This window comes from Haemorhous mexicanus, chromosome 5 (assembly GCF_027477595.1).
Source record: "Haemorhous mexicanus isolate bHaeMex1 chromosome 5, bHaeMex1.pri, whole genome shotgun sequence".
In the NCBI taxonomy this organism is placed as follows: domain Eukaryota; kingdom Metazoa; phylum Chordata; class Aves; order Passeriformes; family Fringillidae; genus Haemorhous; species Haemorhous mexicanus.
This window is the reverse complement of record NC_082345.1, coordinates 11,469,483-11,490,122: the sequence shown is the minus strand read 5'-3', so window position 1 is coordinate 11,490,122 and position 20,640 is coordinate 11,469,483. Positions and strand designations below refer to the sequence as shown.

Below are 20,640 nucleotides of genomic sequence, written 5' to 3'. Positions count from 1 at the left end.
TGTAGTTTTCCTGACCCGGGTTTGTTGCTGCACAAATGAGCAGGATGTAATTTGAGCTTCACAAATACAACAGAATCGTGTGTCTTGTTTCTAACGTGGGCTCACAGTCTCTGTTGATCTCTACAGTCTTCTTGTTTCTGATAACGAGTAGTAAACAGAGCTATGTGAAAATGTAAATTCCGGGCACGACAATAGAAGGGAACAGAAGGATTTAATGGGCCTGGCGATCTCTGTAGGGGTGGTGATGTGTGAAGTGTAAAGACACGCACATAGCACTGTGCTGGTGGGGATGGGACCCCTCGGGGACACTGTGCCTTCCGCCTGCGCCACAGGGCTTTTGTCACTCCGGGTGCTTGCTGAGCCGATCTGGCACGGAGGCAAATAACCATATTTGTGTAGATCCTGGCAAAACTTCAGGGAGAGCAGTTGTACACCAGCACAAGTAGTACTCATAAAGCTTCCTGAACTAGCAGTGGTTTCAATGGAGATTCAGTCAAAACTGTTAGGATAGGGAAAGGGAAATAGTATTGTTACCACTGTGTCCAGCCTAAATGTGGTACTGGTAGGATTGCAGCTGGAAACCACCACCAACAAAACAACCCCCAAAGCTGCATTTTTAATTGGTGTGTTTATAGTAGTAAAAGCTTTGTAGATTGGGTCTGAGAGCAGTGTACAGACACTGTTGAGAACAAAAAGGACAGTTAGAGTTCGTGCATGGTTTGGGGTGTTTCTGTGCTGCTGTGATTTCTTGTGCTTTCCTTATCTCTGTGTAACTTGGGTGTTGAGTGCTGGAGGATGCTGCAGTCGACTGTGGCCCTGTCAGAACACACCAGTGTTGTCCAGTAGTGACTGAAAGGCAAGCTTTGTACTCCAGGCTACTGGATTAAAAGGTGATCTTTGGAATCCGGTATGCTTCAACAAATTCAGCATGTCTGTAGGTAAATAGAGTTCCTGTACTGGATGTTAGAGCTTTTACTTTATTTGGAACATTTCTTAGGGATAATTAAAGTTTATAGAGAAGGAAATTGGAGGAGAGTATGCTTTTGATTTGCCACTACTGCTTTTATCTCAGATCTCAGATTACTCTATAAACATCAAATGAGTTAGAATTACACTATCATTATAGTGAATAAAATGAGGGCCAGAAAGTTAAGTGATTTGGTGAAATTATTGAATGATAGTGTCGCAATGCAGCTGGGACACTTAGACATCATGAAAGCAGTGTAATTTTACCTTGTTATGGATATGGTAGATCAAAGAACTGGGGACATGAAGGGCAGAAAGTATCTTTTATTTCACAGCTTTTGAATGAGGCAGAGTTCTATAGGAGGATGTTGTCCTTTAAGCATGACTCTGGGAGCAACCACAGAAATGCCAGGCGTAATCTAATGGGAAGAAACACTATAAAAGGTGAAATACAGAAAGCTGCTGCCATCTAGCCCCAAGAAACCTCTCTCTTTGAACATAAAACACATGGATCCAAGGGATGAAAGATCTGACCTACCAGTACTGATCCACCAAGGCTTAGTAGTAACTGCACCACGCTGAGTCAGCGCTTCCTCACTGGAGGAGCCCTGGCGGATGGCAGCAGGATAAAGCTATCAGATTGTCACATCTTTTAAATCTGGTGTGCTTTGCTCAGAAGTTCACTGAGCAAAGCATTGTTTTCTCTTTGAAATTCTTCAGCTGCATGGCTGATGTAGCATTTGAAAAGTTCCCATGAAGGCTGTGGGTTTTGAAGTGTAATCTGCCTACGCTTGATTTTAATTGAAAATGTTTGTTCCACTGTTTCTCCAGTTTTTATTGAGATGCACTATACATCTAGTTTGCTAAAATACAATTGTATATGGCTACTGCAGATGCTGTTTATACTTGAAAACAATTCTAAATGATTTTTTTTAAAATCTCTTCACTCTTGCTGTTATACCACAAACTATTTTGCTAATAAATGGCTTGTATTGGTGAAACTTGTCAATGTCTGTTTGACTTATGGGGCTAAATTGAGTAATTCAAAGACAGATATCTGGAGCTTTTCGCTATGTATTCTTAGAACTATTTAACTATTCATTATCACTAATCTGTAATTGAGAACCTTTTCACGTTACTTATTCTGCCCGTGTGCAGTTACATGCTTTGCTTTTGCAAGGAATTATTTGGATTTCTGCAGGTTGGGGTAAATTCAAGTCCTGAAACCTTTCGTACATCATGAGGAGGATGCAAAAGCAGTGCAAAATCCTTAGTTTGTATTCCTCATTGAGTATTTGCTAATGCAGACTACTTTAAACACAGTGACTTACTAACTGTGTTGTCTGTGTTTTTCAGTCCTATAAGATCATCAACTTTGCTCCAAGTCTGCTGCAAATCATAGTGTCTGATCAGATTGAATTTCCGGTGCGTCAAGCAGGTGAGATGAAATCTCTTGTTCCATTTTCTTTCAGTCAGTCTGTTCCTTGAACAGACTCTTGAACTGTTGCAATGCAAGTCAGTTCAGGTTTGCTCTGGGGAGGAAATGAAAAGGATCTGTCTTTGCTGTTTTTTTCCATCGTAAGGGTCACATGAAACCATGGGTGTAGGATAGAGTCCTACTTCAGCTTTCCCTGTGTGTATAGTGATCCCTACTGGATTGCTGTGATACTGATAGGAAAAAAGCATGATTTCTATTCAAAACTGAGAACCCTTAGGTATTATTTCTCCTGCTGGTACAGAAGTAATGATGCCAAGACAAGTGTGAATTTAAAAATAGAAAAGGATATCACATTTGAGTGCATGTTTTTCTATTTGAATCTCTTTTCTCTGGAAAAGTGAAAATTTCTGTAAAAGGGAAACCACTCCTTAATTCACAGATTAAGGGTAGCCACATACATTTAATCAGTATCTTGGTGACTTAAATAAGTAGATATGAAGGAAGGTCACATCACTGGTAAGTTGCACAGCTATAGTCTGAGCATGTCTGGAAGGATTGCTCAGCTGTGTGTGTGAGTTCAGGTATAGTGGTGCAGTTAACTTTCGTGTATGCATTTGTGGAAGATCAGATTCTAAATTCTCATAATCCATTTTAACTACTCCTGTGTGATATGTTTGTCAGATACAGAGACTGTTCAGGTCTTTCAGTGAATTAATTAATACTGTTTCATTCACAGCTTTGTTTTTATCCTGTGGAACAGCATTTCCCATAGAAGCACTGTTGGGGTTTTTTTTGTACAGATCCCATTAATCCCCTGAGTGCTTTGGAGCATGCTGACATATTCTGTTTGTCATGCTGGCCTTTATTTTTTCAAAGATAATCCAACTTTGAATGGTGTTGTTAGTCCATTCTGTAGTAAAGTTTGAGGCTTAATCTAAACTCCATAAGGTCATTTTTATAAATTAATCTCTCATTTCAGTACCATTCAGGGAAAAAAACAACTATGTACAATGTAATTTGTTTTTTTGTTTTTTTTTTTTTTTTTTTACAGAATAGGGATGTAAAATGGAAAAGCACATTTAAGTCATCTTTGCAAGCCAACAGATTTCCCTGGGAATTTTTTAAAAGCCAAAAATTTGTATAACAACAAGATCTATGGAGGAAATTGATTAAAGTCTTGGGCTGGTTTTTCAGGACCTGTTTCTTGTCTGACTAGTCTGGCATGTCATAGACAAAGAGCTTTTTTTCCTCTTGCTCCTATAAAATATTTTACAGACTACATGTTTTCATGCTTTGCAATTTCTTATCACCAAAAGAAATGATTGTACCCAAGAATATCTTATTTCTACTTTAAAACCCTAGCTAGTAATCAACCAAAACGGTGTCCAGGCATAAGAGTTTATTAAGAACATTCCTTTAATGCCTCATACCATATTTCTTATGTTTCCTGAAGAATGCCTTCAGGCATTTTAGTACTGATGCATTAATGCTGCTTTATTTTCTGTTGAAGATTAACTTTATTTTTCTTGTTTTTTTCATGTGAGACAGAAGGGAACAATTTGAAGGTATTATGGGAAATCCTAATAGTGAAATAAAGCTTAGGGAATTCACAACAAGCATTTCTGTCTGAATAGAAGGTAGGCCATGTGCCAGTTTCATACTGGGCATTTCTCCAAGCAGAGTGTCCCGTCTGTGTGTGCAGTGATTTGTTTACACGAGCCTTCCAAAACTTCACTTACTGAGCTTGAGTTGTTTTAGGAATGAGTGAAAACACACATAAGTAGATTTTTGTTGGCCTGTTTAGAATGATGGGATATTATTTTCATATGGAAGAGTCCTGTAGTAAAAATGTACCTTGATAGATGCTGATGGAAGTATTATCCTGGTCTGTTCTGATCAGATGCTTGAGCCTGATCTTGTGTGAAATCATAAGAAAAATGTTTTTCTGATTCAGCTGTGCTCAGTGCCCATAATTGTTAAGAATTCAGGTGGTGGTTTTCAGTTGCCTTTTCAATTCTACTTTTAGCCATTCTGCATGTTGAGCACTGGGCAGTGTGTAGAATTAAACTATTCTTTTCCTGCTGTCTGTCCTTAGCTGCCATTTACCTGAAGAACATGGTGACCCAGTACTGGCCAGACCGTGAGCCACCCCCTGGAGAAGCGGTTTTCCCATTTAATATCCATGAAAACGATCGGCAGCAGATTCGGGATAACATTGTAGAAGGAATCATTCGTTCTCCTGACTTAGTGAGGTACCTTACATTGCACTGAGATGGTTCTGTTGTTTAGGTTTTCAGACTTGCCAGTCTGATGTTGTTAACATGAGAATCTCGATGTTTTGGAAGATGAGACAAGTACTTTTTTAGGGAAAGTAATAATAATCTGTTTACACTTATTCATGTGTGTTTTTCAGAAAAGTAGTAACCTGGCAGCGAGCCCTGTGATGTGGTTTATCCTCTGAGGGTGTTCAAAGTATCTTGTAACCCTTGCTGTAGTAACAGCCTGTCTGTTTGGCTGATTCAAGGCAGATTGTATGTACAGGGCTGTCTGCAATATAGAATTAACCACTCGGGGAAATACTGTCCAGGATTCCTTTTTTTTAGTAGCCCCTTTCCTTAATTACTTTACTAATTTTTATCTGTAACCCCAGTATTTAACTATGTATTAGTGTTCTTGGCTTTAAGGTTTTTAAAGAATGAAGAATTGTGGTTCTGCTTTTGCTGAAAGAATAGTTAAGAATCACAGACATACTACAGTTATGATTTTTCACCCCTTTAATTAAAATGAGGCTGATAGGATGGGAACTGATAATTTTCTGCAGGCTTTGTTTTTACATTACTTAACAAAACTAGAAGTATTTTTCCACAGGTTCTAGTTCAGTGCTGCTCAGCTTTTTTAGTCACACCTCAGTTTAGTCAATCAACAGTTCTGCCTTGCCTCCCCGTTGTGAGTGGCATCTAAAAATGTGTGGCAGGGGAGAAACAGTAAGATGCTGTTTAACTAATTGGCTCTGCCATATGCTTTAGAGGTTAAGAAAGTGCTGTTCTAGAAGGTCCCAGGAAAATTGTAATTTTTTGAGGAGCCTGTGGCTTGGATCATAACACAGGCCATTATTCTTTAATGAAAACATAGGAATTTGTGTTTTTGTGATTGCTTTCAGCTTGATAAGCAAGTATAAACATTCATTGTCGAAGCACATAGCTAGCTGGTTCCATGAGCAAGTAATTATTTTAAAATACTGCGTGATACCTGTGAAGAAGGAGGGAGAAAAGTAGCTAAAATATTCTGAAATTAGATTATTCTTTTAAGTTAAATCCAGTCAGATTTTTTCCTTGCTTTTCCTCTGCTACTTCCCAGAACTCTTCAGTGCTGTCAAAATATGTTTGATGCTTATAACATAATACAGGTATTGTAGCCAATAAACCAAGATTTGGGATTTATCCTTTAATTTAAACACTGTGCCATGACCTTATTCACTTATATTTTTTTCCCTCCCTTCACTAGAGCCCAGCTGACAATGTGCCTCCGTGCTATCATCAAACATGACTTCCCTGGCCATTGGACAGCTGTGGTAGACAAGATAGGATACTACCTGCAGTCTCCAAACAGTGGGAGCTGGCTTGGGAGCCTCCTGTGCCTCTATCAGCTGGTGAAGACTTATGAGTAAGTAGATGAGGAATTGGTACTTTCAGTCTAAGTTGATTATTGAAAATGACATTCTTAATAGCGCTGGCAGTTCTACAAGGGAATTCAGATAGAAAATGGGAATTAATAATTATCATATGCTTCCTTTCCTGCAAATAAATGAGAAATATTCATCATCTTTGTATCATCAGTGAATTGAAAGCAGAGCTGCCAGCAATAATCTGAATGAATTTACTGCAACTTTTTTCTTGAGATTTTATATCTTCGATCTGGCTGTAAAAAAAATCCTTAGGATTATAACTTTCTTTGTTTGAAGATACCCCAAATTCTAGATGTATGAATGCAAATTATTTTCTGCTTTTATGTCATGAATACAGTGCTGTCATTATCACATACTGCTATTGCATATTGTTACCTGTAGCATCTTCCTGACAAGAAGTCTAAATCCACAAAGCATAAATTAGGAGCAGTGTAGTGGTGCTTATCACTCATATTTTTTTTTCAATTGCCTCTTATTAGAAACATATGCATAAACCACACAAAAGGAATGTATATGGAGAAAAAGAATCATTTTCAAAGCAAGGAATTGTCTTTCTCTTTCAATGGCTCTTCACTCCCATTTGTTCAGCACCCAGCTTGGGTTTAGCCTTGGTGGGAACAGCAGAGAAATTCAAGTCCCGGCTCCTGTGAGGTGACAATTCAGTAATAAAGAAAAGTAGTGCTTCCCCTCAGTAACTGCCTTTGTGTTAAGCAATGTTTATTGTTTTCCATTTTTTTATTTATAGGTATTTTTAGTGAATTTGCACAAAGAGTTCAGATGGGGGTTAGAGGAGGGGAGGGTGATTGATGTTCTTTTTTTTGTTTTTTTAGGGCACCAGAATTAAATTGTTGGTGGGAAATAGGCATTAGACTCGCCAGTGTGTAGATCCTGGACCAACATTTTTGTTTCCATTGCAGGTACAAAAAGGCAGAGGAACGAGATCCCCTCATAGCAGCCATGCAAATATTTTTGCCTCGGATTCAGCAGCAGATGATTCAGCTTCTGCCTGATAACTCCCATTACTCTGTACTGCTTCAGAAACAAATCTTAAAAATCTTCTATGCTCTTGTTCAGGTTAGCATCTGTGTAGAGGAAAACCAAACTTTTACTTTGCTGGGCACAGTGACCTCCTTCACTACAGTCAGAGGTGTGATTGAATAAGAATACCCTTTTGGATGGGAAAAGTCATGTACAAAAAACAGCTGTTATAGAAATAGGATATTTATAGATTTTTCTGCTTTGAAGCTGGTCACATCATCGCCCAGATTAAATTTTTAATGAATGAAGGGTGCTTCTGCACATTGTATCTGTAAGCTCACTAGAGAAGTGTTCCTATTTTTATAAAGTTGCACATAGCCTGATACAAACTAGATATCTCGACCATATGGTTGGTCTCTGAAAGTGTCAGGAATGAATATGTTAGTGTAATTGTCAAATGTTGCACTTCACTAGGAGACATTTCTCATTACCTGCTGAAAATCTGGCAGATACTATGTATTAAGGCACATGCACTTCAGAGAGATGAGTTTGGCTTTTACTGAGATGAGTTTTGTGAAGGAGTACTTAGAATCAGAAACCAAACCAGGTGCTTCATAAGGAACAGCCTGAAAATCCTTAGTGTGTGTTGAAAAGCTGAAATAGTTTGTTACTAAATGGATGGAGAATTTAAAAAATACCAAGATCCTATTTTTCTTTTCAATAACTTGGCTGAATATCATTACTTTTCTTTGGATTTTGTAGAGAAGTGAGGTTTATGGGATAGTAGCTAGGTAGTAGTAGTGAATCACAGAATGACCAGGTTGGAAGAGACTTTGAAGATCATTGAGTACAGCCCATGCCCTAAACCTCTACTAAACCATGGCACTGAGTGCCATGTCCAATCTTTTTTTAAGCGCATCCAGGGATGGTGACTCCACCCCCTCCCTGGGCAGGCTATTCCAGTACTTTATCACTCTTTCCATAAAAAACTTCTTCTTAATATCCAACCTATATTTCCCTTGGTGCAGCTTAAGACTGTGTCCTCTGGTTCTGTCAGTAGTGAGTACATTTTGCTTGCTAAAATGCTATTAGTTTGCCAGAGCCCTGTAATACTGATACTTCTGTAATTCTAAAAAGTATCTGGGCTGTTGTGAAGAAGAAAAACAAAGACAGTTGGCAAGTTCTTAGACCGAGGAACTTTCCTCAAATTATGTCTGCTCAAAAATTCCTTTTCAAATTGTACCAAGAGAGATGCAATTAGAGTAGTGTTGATATGTACCCTAATTGGTTTTAATTTTACTTAAAACCTCATCTTCCTTAGAATGTAACTGCTGCACAAAGATCTGCCTTTTACAGAGAAAAATAGTATTTCATACCTGTTTTTTTTCCCTTATTACAGTATGCATTGCCCCTCCAGTTGGTGAATAACCAGACTATGACTCAGTGGATGGAGATCTTCCGGACCATCATTGATAGAAACGTACCACTGGTAAGTTCTAGCTTTGTAAAGACCTCTGAAACTTGTGTGTTGGCATTTGAGGAACAGTCAGTCTAAAGATTTTCTAAGTGTGCTTTTCTTAAGATTCTTATCCTTGGATTTTTGAGCCAGAGTGATGTATTGTTCAAGTGTATCTGAGAATTTGTATTTTTAAAATATGTATAATTGTGAAATTAAAGTACAAACATTGTGCAAGTATTGCACATACACATCATACTGCCTAATTAAGATAACTGAAAATTCCTGAGTCTCATATAACTTAACAGAATCAAAGCTTTAGTCCATGCCGTGTGTTTATGTTAGTTTACTTAGCAAGGAATTTTTAAAGCATAATTGCTTCTCAAGAGATGACATAACTAATTTAAAGTAAATGTATTTGTTTGTAGGAGACTTTGCAAATTGATGAAGATGATAGACCAGAGCTGGTGTGGTGGAAATGCAAGAAGTGGGCATTGCATATTGTAGCTCGTCTCTTTGAACGGTAACTGATTAAAAACTCAGTTTGGGTTACAAGTCTGTACCATTACTTGGCATGCAAGTAGAGAAGACAGTTTGATCAGTTTAACAGCTCCTGGTCACTGAACAGGTTTTTCTGCTGCTGTCCTCTGCCTTGTACTGGCATAACTGCTGGTCTCAGCTCTTAATGAAATGATTTGACTCCCTTAAGATGGCAAGAAACTTGTCCCACAGGAAAAGTAAATCTGTCTAACTACATATGTATTTTAATACCCTCAGCTGCAAGTGTTTATATTCTCAAACATAAAGGCAGGGGAAGATTTGAAAAGAAATCCATAAACATAGAAGTTACAGAGCTTGTGACAAAAAGCCATGTTTACTTCAGTATAATACCTTACCTTGGGATCATTTAAGAAAAGGGAAGTGAGGTGTTACATGGGAGAGGATGGCTTAGAAGGAACCTGTATATGTGGTAAATTTTTCCCCTGTTGATGCAAGACTACTCAGGGTCCTGTATGGTTTAGGAAGTACTGTATTTTCCTGACACCATAGACTTCTCACAGTGTAAATATTTGTGTCCTTTTCCTTTTAAAGATATGGAAGTCCTGGAAATGTAACTAAAGAATACTTTGAATTCTCAGACTTCTTTTTAAAAACCTATGCTGTGGGCATACAACAGGTAAGCACACTTATTTTTTATCAATTGCATTATTTTGACTGAAGAAATATATTACTTTTTAACAGCGCTTGTGTTGAGGTTCATTTATTGAACAAAAATGATGAGTCTGGCAGGTTTTCCTTGTAGTGACTGAGAAGTTCTTTAGAACTCAGTGCCATACAGTTGAGGTATAATAACACAATTTTTCAGCAACTCAAAAAACACTGCAGGAAAACTCTCAGAAAAGGTGAGTGCTGATAAAGTGGTATTATTGTCAGGTATAAGCACTCTAGATACAACTGAGAGGAACACCTCTGGTGCAGAGGCCTTATTTCACAGAAGGGTGTATTCTCAGGCCTGTCTTTCTCAAGTGCTTTTTGCTGCAAACTTAGGCACACTAGTCCAATGATAGTGTTTTATTTCAGGAAGATACAAGTAGATTAGAAGATGTCTGGACAACAGCAATGAGCATTATTTTATTCCTGGAAAGTGTATTATTTGAAAATACAAGCTAAATTCACCGTTTGCAAGGAAATTATTTTTTGTTACGAATGCTAATTATTTGTGTTTAACAGGGTGTGTGGAGACAGTTCAGTTCTGATAAAGTTGCTAAACAAAATTACTCTTCTTCATCCAGTCTGACAACAGAATAGTTTATCTATCAGGAAGAACTAAGGAGGGGAATGGTTGTGGTAAGGCTGTAAATTAAATGAAAAGGGAAATAGCCGAATATCTTTTCTAAATGCCTTGCAGTGTATAACTTCTGAGCAGAAAAATGGACTCCCACGGGCAGTTATAATTTGGAATACTTAAAGTTTGTCTGTTAAGGTATTAAGCTATGTTGCAGAGGGGACAGTTTAGCTTTCAAGATAAAAGTACTGGATGATCTGCACATTTCTTCAATTTCTGGCTCTTAAATAGTGATTTATCATTATTCCTTGCAGAGTTAGTAAGAATTCTGTTGTGAATATTACATGACTAAGCCTTTGTTACTTATTAATCAGTTGATAAGTGCTGACATTGTGCTAGAGTCTGTATAAGATATAGACAGTTCTTGTCCTTGGAGCATTTAATATAACACTTAACATCAAACTTAGTATTCCTAATGAAGGAGCTATATTCAAAATAAAATTTATTATAATGTTCTGAAGAATTACAAAGCAGAATTGTTCTGCTGAAAGCATATGACTCAAAATTTTGTTATGCATTGCCCTTGACTTTTATTGTTATTCAAGTATATGTCACTTCTTTACACTTACTAATAATTCACCTGCCATTGGTGCAGATTAGTAGCTTTGTACTGTGTTTTTTTCTTAGTAGAGAAGACTTTTATACCAAGGAATCTTTTGTGTGATAGAGTTTGTAATAGCATGCCAGGTAATGCTATCTGATGGCTACAATAGGTAAATTGAAGTTAAGGGGTTTGCAGCTCTTCTGATTCAGAGGCTTAGGTGAACCTATTTTTCTTTCCTGGTTTAGTATTTCTGCTCTCTTCACTGTTCTTCCAAAGTAATTTGTCTTCTTTAGGGACCTGTCATTAAATATGAATGCAGACATCACTTAGCAGATATAGAAGCCACCAGTTTGAAAATCTCACTGTGCCTTTTCCTTACCTATTCCAGATTTTGCTGAGGCCTCTGTAAACTGTGAGCCTCTCACTATTGAAGTATATCTGGTTTATAATCACAAGTGATCACATGGTAGGGCTAGTAGTAAAGGTGGACATCTGCATAAATGTTTGCAGGATTAGAACCTTGATATTTAAATTATTTATGATTTTTGGATCAAAGGCATTATAATGATTTCTAATGCTAGAACATCTGCTGTAAAACTACTTTATCTGTTCATGTATATTCACTGAGGAAGTGCACTGCATGTTTATGCATGAGGCAAAATTTTCAGTCTTCATTTAAAAATACCAATTTGTCACTTCTTTAGGTTCTCTTAAGAATCTTAGACCAGTACAGGCAAAAAGACTATGTTGCACCACGTGTTCTTCAGCAAACATTGAATTATCTGAACCAAGGAGTGATTCATTCTATCACATGGAAGCAAATGAAGCCACACATACAGGTCAGTGCTTAAAACCCAGTCATAAACAATGCATGTCATCAGAGGGGTTAAAAACCATCCCCCGGCCCCCCAAGTTTTGTGTTTTTAAAGAAGGTTTCACTAATCGTTCAGCAATTGATCTGGAAAATAAAATAACATTTCTACACAAATGCGGTTGTGTTTTGCAATATATGACTACCTTTTATTGCAGATAATGTTAACTCAAGCAAAGATTCTGTTCCATAAGTTCTTTATCTGAATTTTTACAGTCTGCTAGAAAGTCATAGTGTTCTGGCTTTTATTAGTTACTGGTGTTCAGAATTGTCATCGGTTTTGATCGTAGTGCAAAGATAGTGCACTAAGAGAACATTCATCTAAGAGGAGCCAAACCCTCTGTTAAGGACATGTTTTATAAGTGAACTAAAGAACAAATGAAAAGTTATCTTCCTGCTCTTTTATTTTTTAACATCATAAGATCCCCTTTGTAGTTAGTTAATTCCATTACTTTTAAGGGGAAGGACTCTGAAATCCTATCTCATGTTAAGCATTGCATTGGTGACATCCTTCTGCAGAATGTAATATTCTGCTGTGTACAGACTAGGTCCTAAAGTGTATTTTGTGCATGGTAATGTAATATTATAAAGATAGATTGTGTAACTACTGCTGCTGCTGTCTGGGAGTGTTTCAAAAGGAAAGTACCTGTAACACTGTGAATTTGTTTTTGGTAGACAAAATAAAAGAGTTCTGCTTAAAGGAATGTAACTCTCCAGAAAAATAAGTCTAATAAATTAGTGCATGGTGGAGGGCAGCTGTACTGGAATTGGATTTTATGTGTACTTATCTGTATTTGGCTTTTCTAAAATTAGACCATAACAGAAGAGGTGATATTCTCTCTAATGTGCTACAAAGATGAGGATGAGGAGCTCTGGCAAGAGGATCCATATGAATATATCCGCATGAAATTTGGTAATTTGGCTTTATTTTTTGCTTTCATCATAACTGTACCCTGTAGTTCCAGTGATCAGCATGGCTACTGTTATGTCTCTCTTCACCTGAACAATGGGAAGAAGAAAACTTTTTTCTTAAATCTCACCAATCTGTAGTTAGAAGCAGGTGGCAGATCAGGTGAGTTTGGGTTATGTGGCTGGTAGCTTTGATCTAAATGATTCTCTCAGAGTTTTTTTCTACTTCACTTGTGCTCAGAGAAGCCCAGACAGACTGGCTTGCTCCCTTGTTAGTGCCCGTTTCAGAATCCTGGCTTGCAGATGTGCCAGCTGTCTGCAGGTTCCTGCACCTCTCACTTTGACCAGAAGAGGCCTGACTTACTCTTTCCCTGTTGAAAACTGTCAGTGCCTTCAGCGTTCTTCTGCCACTTATTACTACTCAATTGTAAGATAATTAGATATATATATTCCTTCAAAAGACACGGTGCAAAATCTTGGGAATAACACATAGACCCATATTATGAATAATTACATTTATTAAAAGATTCATGTCATTGAAAAAGAGAAAGGTACTTTAAAAGTACAGCAATTTTAGCTGGAAAACTCCTGCGAGCCAGGCACCACAGAGATATATATGCAGCATTTGGGAAATTTTAATTAGTTGATTTGGGATTAGTGTATGTGAAAAGAGAAGTTAAATATTCATAGAATAATTTAAAAGCTTGGAGAGTTGTTATGCAACAAATTAATTACAATATAATGTTGATCACTAGGGTATAAATACATCCTTGATATTCGGAGTGTGAATTCAGTTCTTTCTGTGTAAGTAGTGAATCTTATTTTTATGTGTAGCTGAGGCAGTTAAATACAGATTCAGATTGTATCATGGTAGGTAAAAAACCACTCAAAGTACATTACACTCATGTATCAAAATGGAATTTTCTTTGAGGCACTTTTTTGTTTGGAACAAGAATTCCAGTGGTCTGGTAGTATTTCCTAATGATGTTTTATCTAAAGGTTTTCAGGAAAAGTTGGTGTGTAATTTGAGTCACATTTTAAGACAGTGTTTTAAGATCTTTTAGTTTGATTTAATTTGTGTGGGGATGTTTGGATTAGAACATGTTTCCAGCACAGATCTTTTTTTTCAAGATATAAATTATACTTTAAATATGAACAGCAGAGGCTTAGTTGCAGTGAATGAAACTGAAAAACTTGACCTTTCAACAGATTTAAAACTACTCCAGATCTAAGTAGATTTTATGTACAAAAAGTTTCCCATGAGGTTTTAATAAAATCAAGTCGAAAATGTGTACATGTGGTATACAGATGGTACTGGAGTGTATTGTTGTTCTTCCTATAGGAGTTTTAATTAAAAAAAGAGACAGGATTTTTCATCCCTTGTATATGGTCTCAAAAGAGCTAATGAATAAATAGAGTATTCTTCATTAAGGGAAGGAAGAGTGGCAGTGGATTTGGAAGACCAGAAGTAAGGTGTGTGACATAAGCTTGGGTCTGACTCTTTAACCAGGAAGTGAAGACAATCATGTCAATAATTTTGAGGTTATATATTCATCCAGGTTTTATGATATCCCAAAAACAAGATGGTTTATAAAAAATTTATTATTCAGAAAAGAAATGTTTTTGTGCTCTTTTCTCCCCATTTCTTAGATGTATTTGAGGACTATGCATCCACAACAACAGCAGCACAGAATCTCCTTTACACTGCTGCAAAGAAGAGAAAAGAGGTATGAAACCTGTGGCTTTCAATTATTTGAATTTTCCTTAATAAAGTTATTTTCCCCGTATATTTGAAGATGCTGCAGGAAGCTAGTCTTGAAAAATATACTTGCTGCTACATGTTAAATGTTAACTTGCTGCTACAGTTAAATGTTTCCTGGCTGAATGCTGTCAATTTGGGGACAGTTAAAATATGGTGTGTATAAATACTAAGTGGATTCTTCTTGCAGGTTTAAAATGCATCTGCCAAATACAAAATGGGTTGGAATAGATATATTGGAATAGATTTTCCCAGGTTTACAAACATCCTCTGTCACAGCTGTTCTCAGCATCACAAATTGTAGCAGGAGGGAAAGTGGATCTGATCCTTATTAATTTTCACTGATGGTATTTAAAATCCTTCTTAACAACAATGAAGTTAGCAAGGACAAAACCCATTCCATATAGTTACTCTTTAAATGAGGACATAACTTTTCTGTTGATCTTTCTCTATTTCCAGTGACCTGTACAAAAATATCCAGGCAGGCCCCCTAGAAAGTGCAGTTGGCCAAAATGGCAAATGTTTTTCTAGATTCCATTTTAACATCCAGTAATCATTTCCAGATGGAGCTCAATTTCCAGATGGATTTTCAGAGGAGAACACAGTCTTTACATTAGGTGGAATAGGTGGAATATGACCTTTCTCCTTTTTTGTTGTCAAAACAGCTCTTGTCCACTGATCTTCCTTCTCATTTTCATAATTTGTATTTAGACCATCCCAGTGGCATGTTGGAAAGGACATAATGGGTGTGGAAATCACATTCAATTGGTTTTGCCAAGAAACTTTTCGAAGTCTAGTCAACTTTAGAAACTACTCTCAAAATCAGTAGATCAAATTAAGTTTATGAGATTTTAGTCCAAGCTCTCCTTGAAAATATATGTATATATTTTCATAGATATATGCACACACATATGCATTTATATTTATGTGTGAGACAAGCCAGAAAAGAAGAGAAAGAGTGGGCGAGGTGCTGTTTGAGCCTTTTGCCTTTTCATCACTTTTTTTATTTGCTTCAAGACAGTGACAAAAATACCTTACTTGCTATTAGTAATAAGAAATTTCGTGGAGATTAATCTAATTTTGACCAGTTTTGCTGAAAAGTTCAAAATTCCAAAGTTTTACACTTTAACTATTGAAAGATGCTAGCTTTAATACCTCACATTGCTCTGGCCAAGACAAAATTTCTTCTTGAAAATGTCATAGGAATTTTTTAAACAATGCTGTTAAAATAACTTGACTGAAGGGGATTGTGTGTTTGCTGTGCTGCACAGGTATTACCAAAAATGATGGCATATTGCTACCAGATTCTGACAGAGCCAAACATTGATCCAAGGAAAAAAGATGGAGCTTTGCATGTTATAGGATCTCTAGCAGATATTTTACTGAAGGTAAGTGGGTAAAGAAATGAAAGAAGTTTGCAATTCCTACTCTCAGCTGTGATTTGAAATAGTCTTACTTTATAAAATATGACTAGCCCTTAGTCATATTTATAAAAATCTGTAGAGAGATTGCACTTTGATTGCAATCAGAATATGAGAGACTGTTTATTTAAAAATATTAACATTCTTTCCTGGTTTTTATTTCACAATTTTATACACAGGTTTTTCCATCTCACATTTTTCCAAAGCTCTTTTTGTTTGTTACACAACAGTCCCTTGGTCCCCTCCTGCTTTACTAGGAAAATGGAAATGTTAAGAAAGCAAACATGCATTCCATCAGCGACATGGCCTATGATTCTTTATGAAATTTCCCAACAGCCTGCACTGTTATGGGCTTCTTCTGGTTCCTGGAAAAGGCTTACTTAACATGTTACAGGGATGTTCTGTCTAGCTTTCCAACTTTTTCACTCTTCAATAAGTGACTTTAAGTCTCGTTTCATCTGCCAGTTTTGAAAAAGGCTGAAAAGCGAATGGTGCCTTCCTCCATTTTTTATAGAAAGCATCTTCAGAATTTTGGGTGTATTTCTGGAATCTGAATGCAAATTTAATGCACACTGTTGCTCTCTAATTGAAATTGATTACAGTTTGCCTGGTGCTTTTGTAGATGGTGGAGTCCAAAATATGCCTTTGCTCCATGTCAGAATTGACAAAGCATTATTACTTTAAGCATGAGAATGGTGATCTTGTGCTGGAGGCTTCTTTTAAAAAGTGATTTATTATATTTTATCTGAATTGTCTCACTGTGCAGGATGTGTCTTCATATTACGAGCAACATCTTACCAACATTGACCATCTGTTTTTTTACCAATCTACTTTCTGATCTTAAATCCTGAAACATCAGTAACTTTTGCAGAATTATTGTAGATTATTTTGGATTCTAAATGCCCTTCCTCATGCAGGAGTATAACGGTGAACAAGGACGACATTGTTTGTATTGTGAGGAGACTTTCATATTAACATATTTATCTCTGTCCTGTGGGGAAAAAAGGGGATTTATTCCAGTATTCTGCTCCTATTTGAAATTTTCAGTCCTGAAACATGAGGTTATATTGTACTTTTTAAAAGAGTAATAACCCCGAACACCACAGACCCCTTTAAAATTTGAATTTCTTGTGTTTGGAATTTGACAAATTGACACATTCCATCAGCTGTTTCCATATCAAATCCTGGATTTGTAAGTGCTTTCTGGCTTTTGAGCTGAGATCCTGAGTCTAAGGAGCTTATAGACACAGTGGGCCTGCCTGAGCACCTGCCTCCCCACAGCAGCTCCAGTTCAATGCCTACAAACTTCTGGCCAGTGTGCACAAAAGAGCAATATTTTCCTTTCTCTCTGTTTTTTCTCTGCTCAGTCCTTCATCCAGCTCTGTGAAGGCTGGGGAATGAGTGTGGAAAAAATGCTGTGTGCATTGGTGAAATAAAGTGTGATCATGTAAGACACGTGTTGTATTGAGCGTCCCCTTTCACCCTTTTCTGTCTTAGCCACTAAATCATTCCTTTGGATGGTAACAGCATCCCTAGCATGTATCTTATCTATTATTCTCGGAGTATAAGGAAAGTCTCAAATCTCCATGCTGGTTCTAGCTTCCTGTGAGTGTCTTGGGATTTGCTAAGGTTGGAATAATGAAGAATAACTCTCATCCAGTATCCTTCTCCAGCTGAGGAAATTTCTGTCACAAAGGAATTATCTTTATGCTTTAATAAACACGAAAAAAGATGGGATTTGTTGCTGTAGTGTCCAAGATAGTAAGTTTTGATACTTAGAGTAACAGTAGTTCTTTTGAAACTCAGATCTGTTCCACACAAAGCCCATATTTATCTTCAAGTATATATGTACTCCTTTGCAGGAAGAATGGAATTACTAGGTTATTCATCCTTGTTAGTTTTTAAGAAAAATCAGCTGGTATTAATTGCATTAAATAACATGAAAATTCCAGTTTACATGTTGTAATGAATAATGCCAAGTAAAATATTATATGTACAGTTCTTCCACTTTTCACTGGTTTTGAACTTGAGTTGGTTCTATTCAAGGTAAGGGATCCACTTCTCTTTGTGGGAGGATACCTTTATTATATAGACAAATTATTGTGTTTCCCATGGTTGATATTTGAAATGCATTATGAGCTAGAAAGAAATATGTAAAATGAATGGTCTCCTAAATTAATTTTTCCTTACTCCAACAGAAGAGTGTCTTCAAGGATCAAATGGAGCTGATGTTACAGAATCACGTGTTTCCCTTGTTCATGTCTAACCTGGGATACCTCAGAGCTCGAGTAAGTTCACCTGTTACATCAATTCCAGTATTTGCCATAGTTCCTTCCTTTGCAGTTTGATTTCATTCTGAATGTTACTGAAAGAAATTAGGTAAATACGTAGTAAAACTTGAAATAACATTCTTGTGCTGGTTTTTTTCATAATTTTGTTTTTAAAAGATGATTTTTTGGTTAAAGGAATTGATGTAGGCTCTGTGTTGTATTATGTTCACCTCTTCAATCAAACTTGAGAATTTGAGCAGCAATTGTGGCCATTTTTATTAACAGAGATGGCTGTGAAGAGTAGGCATGATTTCCACAAGTAGGTAACATCAATTTGAGTGTTGCTTGAAGAAGATCCCTAAGTGCCAATATCAGTCATGGACAAACAGTTTTCATTGGTTTTTTTTCTGATTTTGTTTCCCCCAGAAGGACCAAAGCAATGAATGCAAATTATGTGCACACTGAATTTATTGGAATTTGGGAAAGTATAATAAAGGACTGCTTGAGTGCAATACCTGTGCTACATTTAATGAAAGAATACACCATAATTAAGTAGGGGGAAAAAAAGCAATGCATGCAAACAGGGAGATAGTTAGCATTGTTTTTGACTCAGTTAAAAATGCTTAAAATTGCCATAGTCCCTAACTTGCTTCTCTTTTTGCCTTGCAGTCCTGTTGGGTACTTCATTCATTCAGTGCTTTGAAATTTCACAATGAGCTAAACTTGAGGAATGCAGTAGAGCTGACAAAGAAGAGCCTGATTGATGATAAGGAGATGCCTGTCAAAGTAGAAGCAGCCATAGCCCTTCAGACCCTAATAAGCAACCAAGAGCAAGGTATGTGACAGTGATTCATCAGCTCTATACACTGATCTATTGATTTTTTTGTCAAGACAAGGAGGTTGGTACAGATTTATCTAAACATTTTTGTCATTTGAAGACATAGATATTGAAATATTTTATCATGTTTAGACAGATTTGACTTGCTCATTACATCCCAAAATTCTGACTTTAAGTTTTTATGATGCAAAAGAAGTTAGAATCAGCATGTTTTAGTAAAGTAAGTATCACCTATCTTTGGGGTTTTTTAGTGAACTTAAGCAGTGTGTATGTTTAAAAATGAGCACTGCTTTATGTATCAGAGCAAATGTTCCCTCAAAAGTGGATTTTAGCTGTAGGTGGCATTTCAATATTACACAATTTATTTACTCTGTCTACTAGTTATGGACTGTAAAATTGCCTTGGGAATGTTTTTGGCTTTTTTATTTCTTTAGTAAATTCAAATTTAGAAAACTTATTTTGTTCAAGAGTAGTCAGCTATCTGGCAGTTTGGAGATGCTGTGTATTTGTGTTTATGGATAGCTGATTTCACCTGCTTTCTATTCATCTTTTAGCCAAGGAATATGTGAAGCCTTATGTAAGGCCAGTGATGCATGAACTCCTGCACATTGTCAGAGAGACAGAGAACGATGATCTCACGAATGTAATCCAGAAGATGATCTATGAGTACAGCCAGGAAGTCGCTACTATTGCTGTGGACATGACTCAGCACCTGGTGAGAGCAATAGTAAATGACCACTCCAGTCAGAAGCATGTCCTAGTTTGGTGAACATTTAATGAACTCTGCTTGAAGTACACACTGTTTAAAGTAATCTTTATAAGAGTCCATCCATAGTATTTGCAGTATTTGTGGGTTTTTTTCTATATGAAGCATCTTTAAAACCTATAGATTTTTCAAAGACACTGATTTGTGTCACTGGTTTTAATGAGCCAAGGTCTAACTATTTAGCATTTCAAATTACTTAACGTAAGAGTTCTGAAAAAAAGGGAGATTTTAATTTGCTATGATCCCCTTTCAAAAGCAGGAAGCATATTTTTCAGTACTGACAGCTCTTAGAGATAAGGCATTGCTGCTGCTGCATTAACTGCCTTGGTTTTGAATGACAAATTAGAAACATGGGTTTGCTCTTGAATGTCAAGTTGGTTGGTTTTGTTCACAGGCTGAAATATTTGGTAAAGTACTTCAGAGTGAGGAATATGAGGAAGTAGAGGACAAAACAGTTATGGCCATGGGTATCTTGCACACAATTGACACAATCCTGACAGTTGTGGAAGATCACAAGGAGGTGAGATTTTCCTTGGTACTTTCCTGCTTTCATGCATGGCAAGAAGCACTTCTGTGTATGTTGCATCACTTGACATGAACATGCATTTACTCTGCAGTGGGATGGTACCAAGCCATCTCTGACAGATTTGAATCTAAAGCCAAGTTTACTTTTGTGATTTATTAATTGTTTAGCTTTCAACTTCAAGGGAATTTATGTCCCAAGGGTAAAATTCTTAGCCCTTACTTGGTAAACACTTCATTGGAATGTGCTGGTTTTGGTTGGGGTAGAGTTAATTTTCTTCACAGTGGCTAGTTGTATTACAGAGTGTTAAAGTAGAATTTAAAAAGAAATATTTTACATAAGCCTAGTTTGTTACAGTGATGACCCATAT

The 20,640-nt window shown here is 36.8% G+C and overlaps 1 protein-coding gene across 4 annotated transcripts in view; it reads left to right on the top strand.

Moving 5' to 3' along the window:
* The window catches only part of IPO8 (importin 8), a 44,146-nt gene that overhangs the window by 6,183 nt on the left and 17,323 nt on the right, over nt 1-20,640 (top strand). For all 4 annotated transcript variants that reach the window (XM_059845883.1, XM_059845881.1, XM_059845882.1 and 1 more), the window contains exons 2-16: nt 2,323-2,404; nt 4,500-4,656; nt 5,909-6,067; nt 7,007-7,163; nt 8,467-8,556; nt 8,952-9,046; nt 9,616-9,700; nt 11,618-11,752; nt 12,598-12,697; nt 14,344-14,420; nt 15,724-15,840; nt 18,072-18,161; nt 18,813-18,978; nt 19,536-19,696; nt 20,142-20,267. In XM_059845883.1, the coding sequence (XP_059701866.1) occupies nt 4,520-4,656; nt 5,909-6,067; nt 7,007-7,163; nt 8,467-8,556; nt 8,952-9,046; nt 9,616-9,700; nt 11,618-11,752; nt 12,598-12,697; nt 14,344-14,420; nt 15,724-15,840; nt 18,072-18,161; nt 18,813-18,978; nt 19,536-19,696; nt 20,142-20,267 (1,695 nt within the window). In that variant the 5' untranslated portion in view covers nt 2,323-2,404; nt 4,500-4,519. The remainder of the gene's footprint in view (nt 1-2,322; nt 2,405-4,499; nt 4,657-5,908; nt 6,068-7,006; nt 7,164-8,466; nt 8,557-8,951; nt 9,047-9,615; nt 9,701-11,617; nt 11,753-12,597; nt 12,698-14,343; nt 14,421-15,723; nt 15,841-18,071; nt 18,162-18,812; nt 18,979-19,535; nt 19,697-20,141; nt 20,268-20,640) is intronic.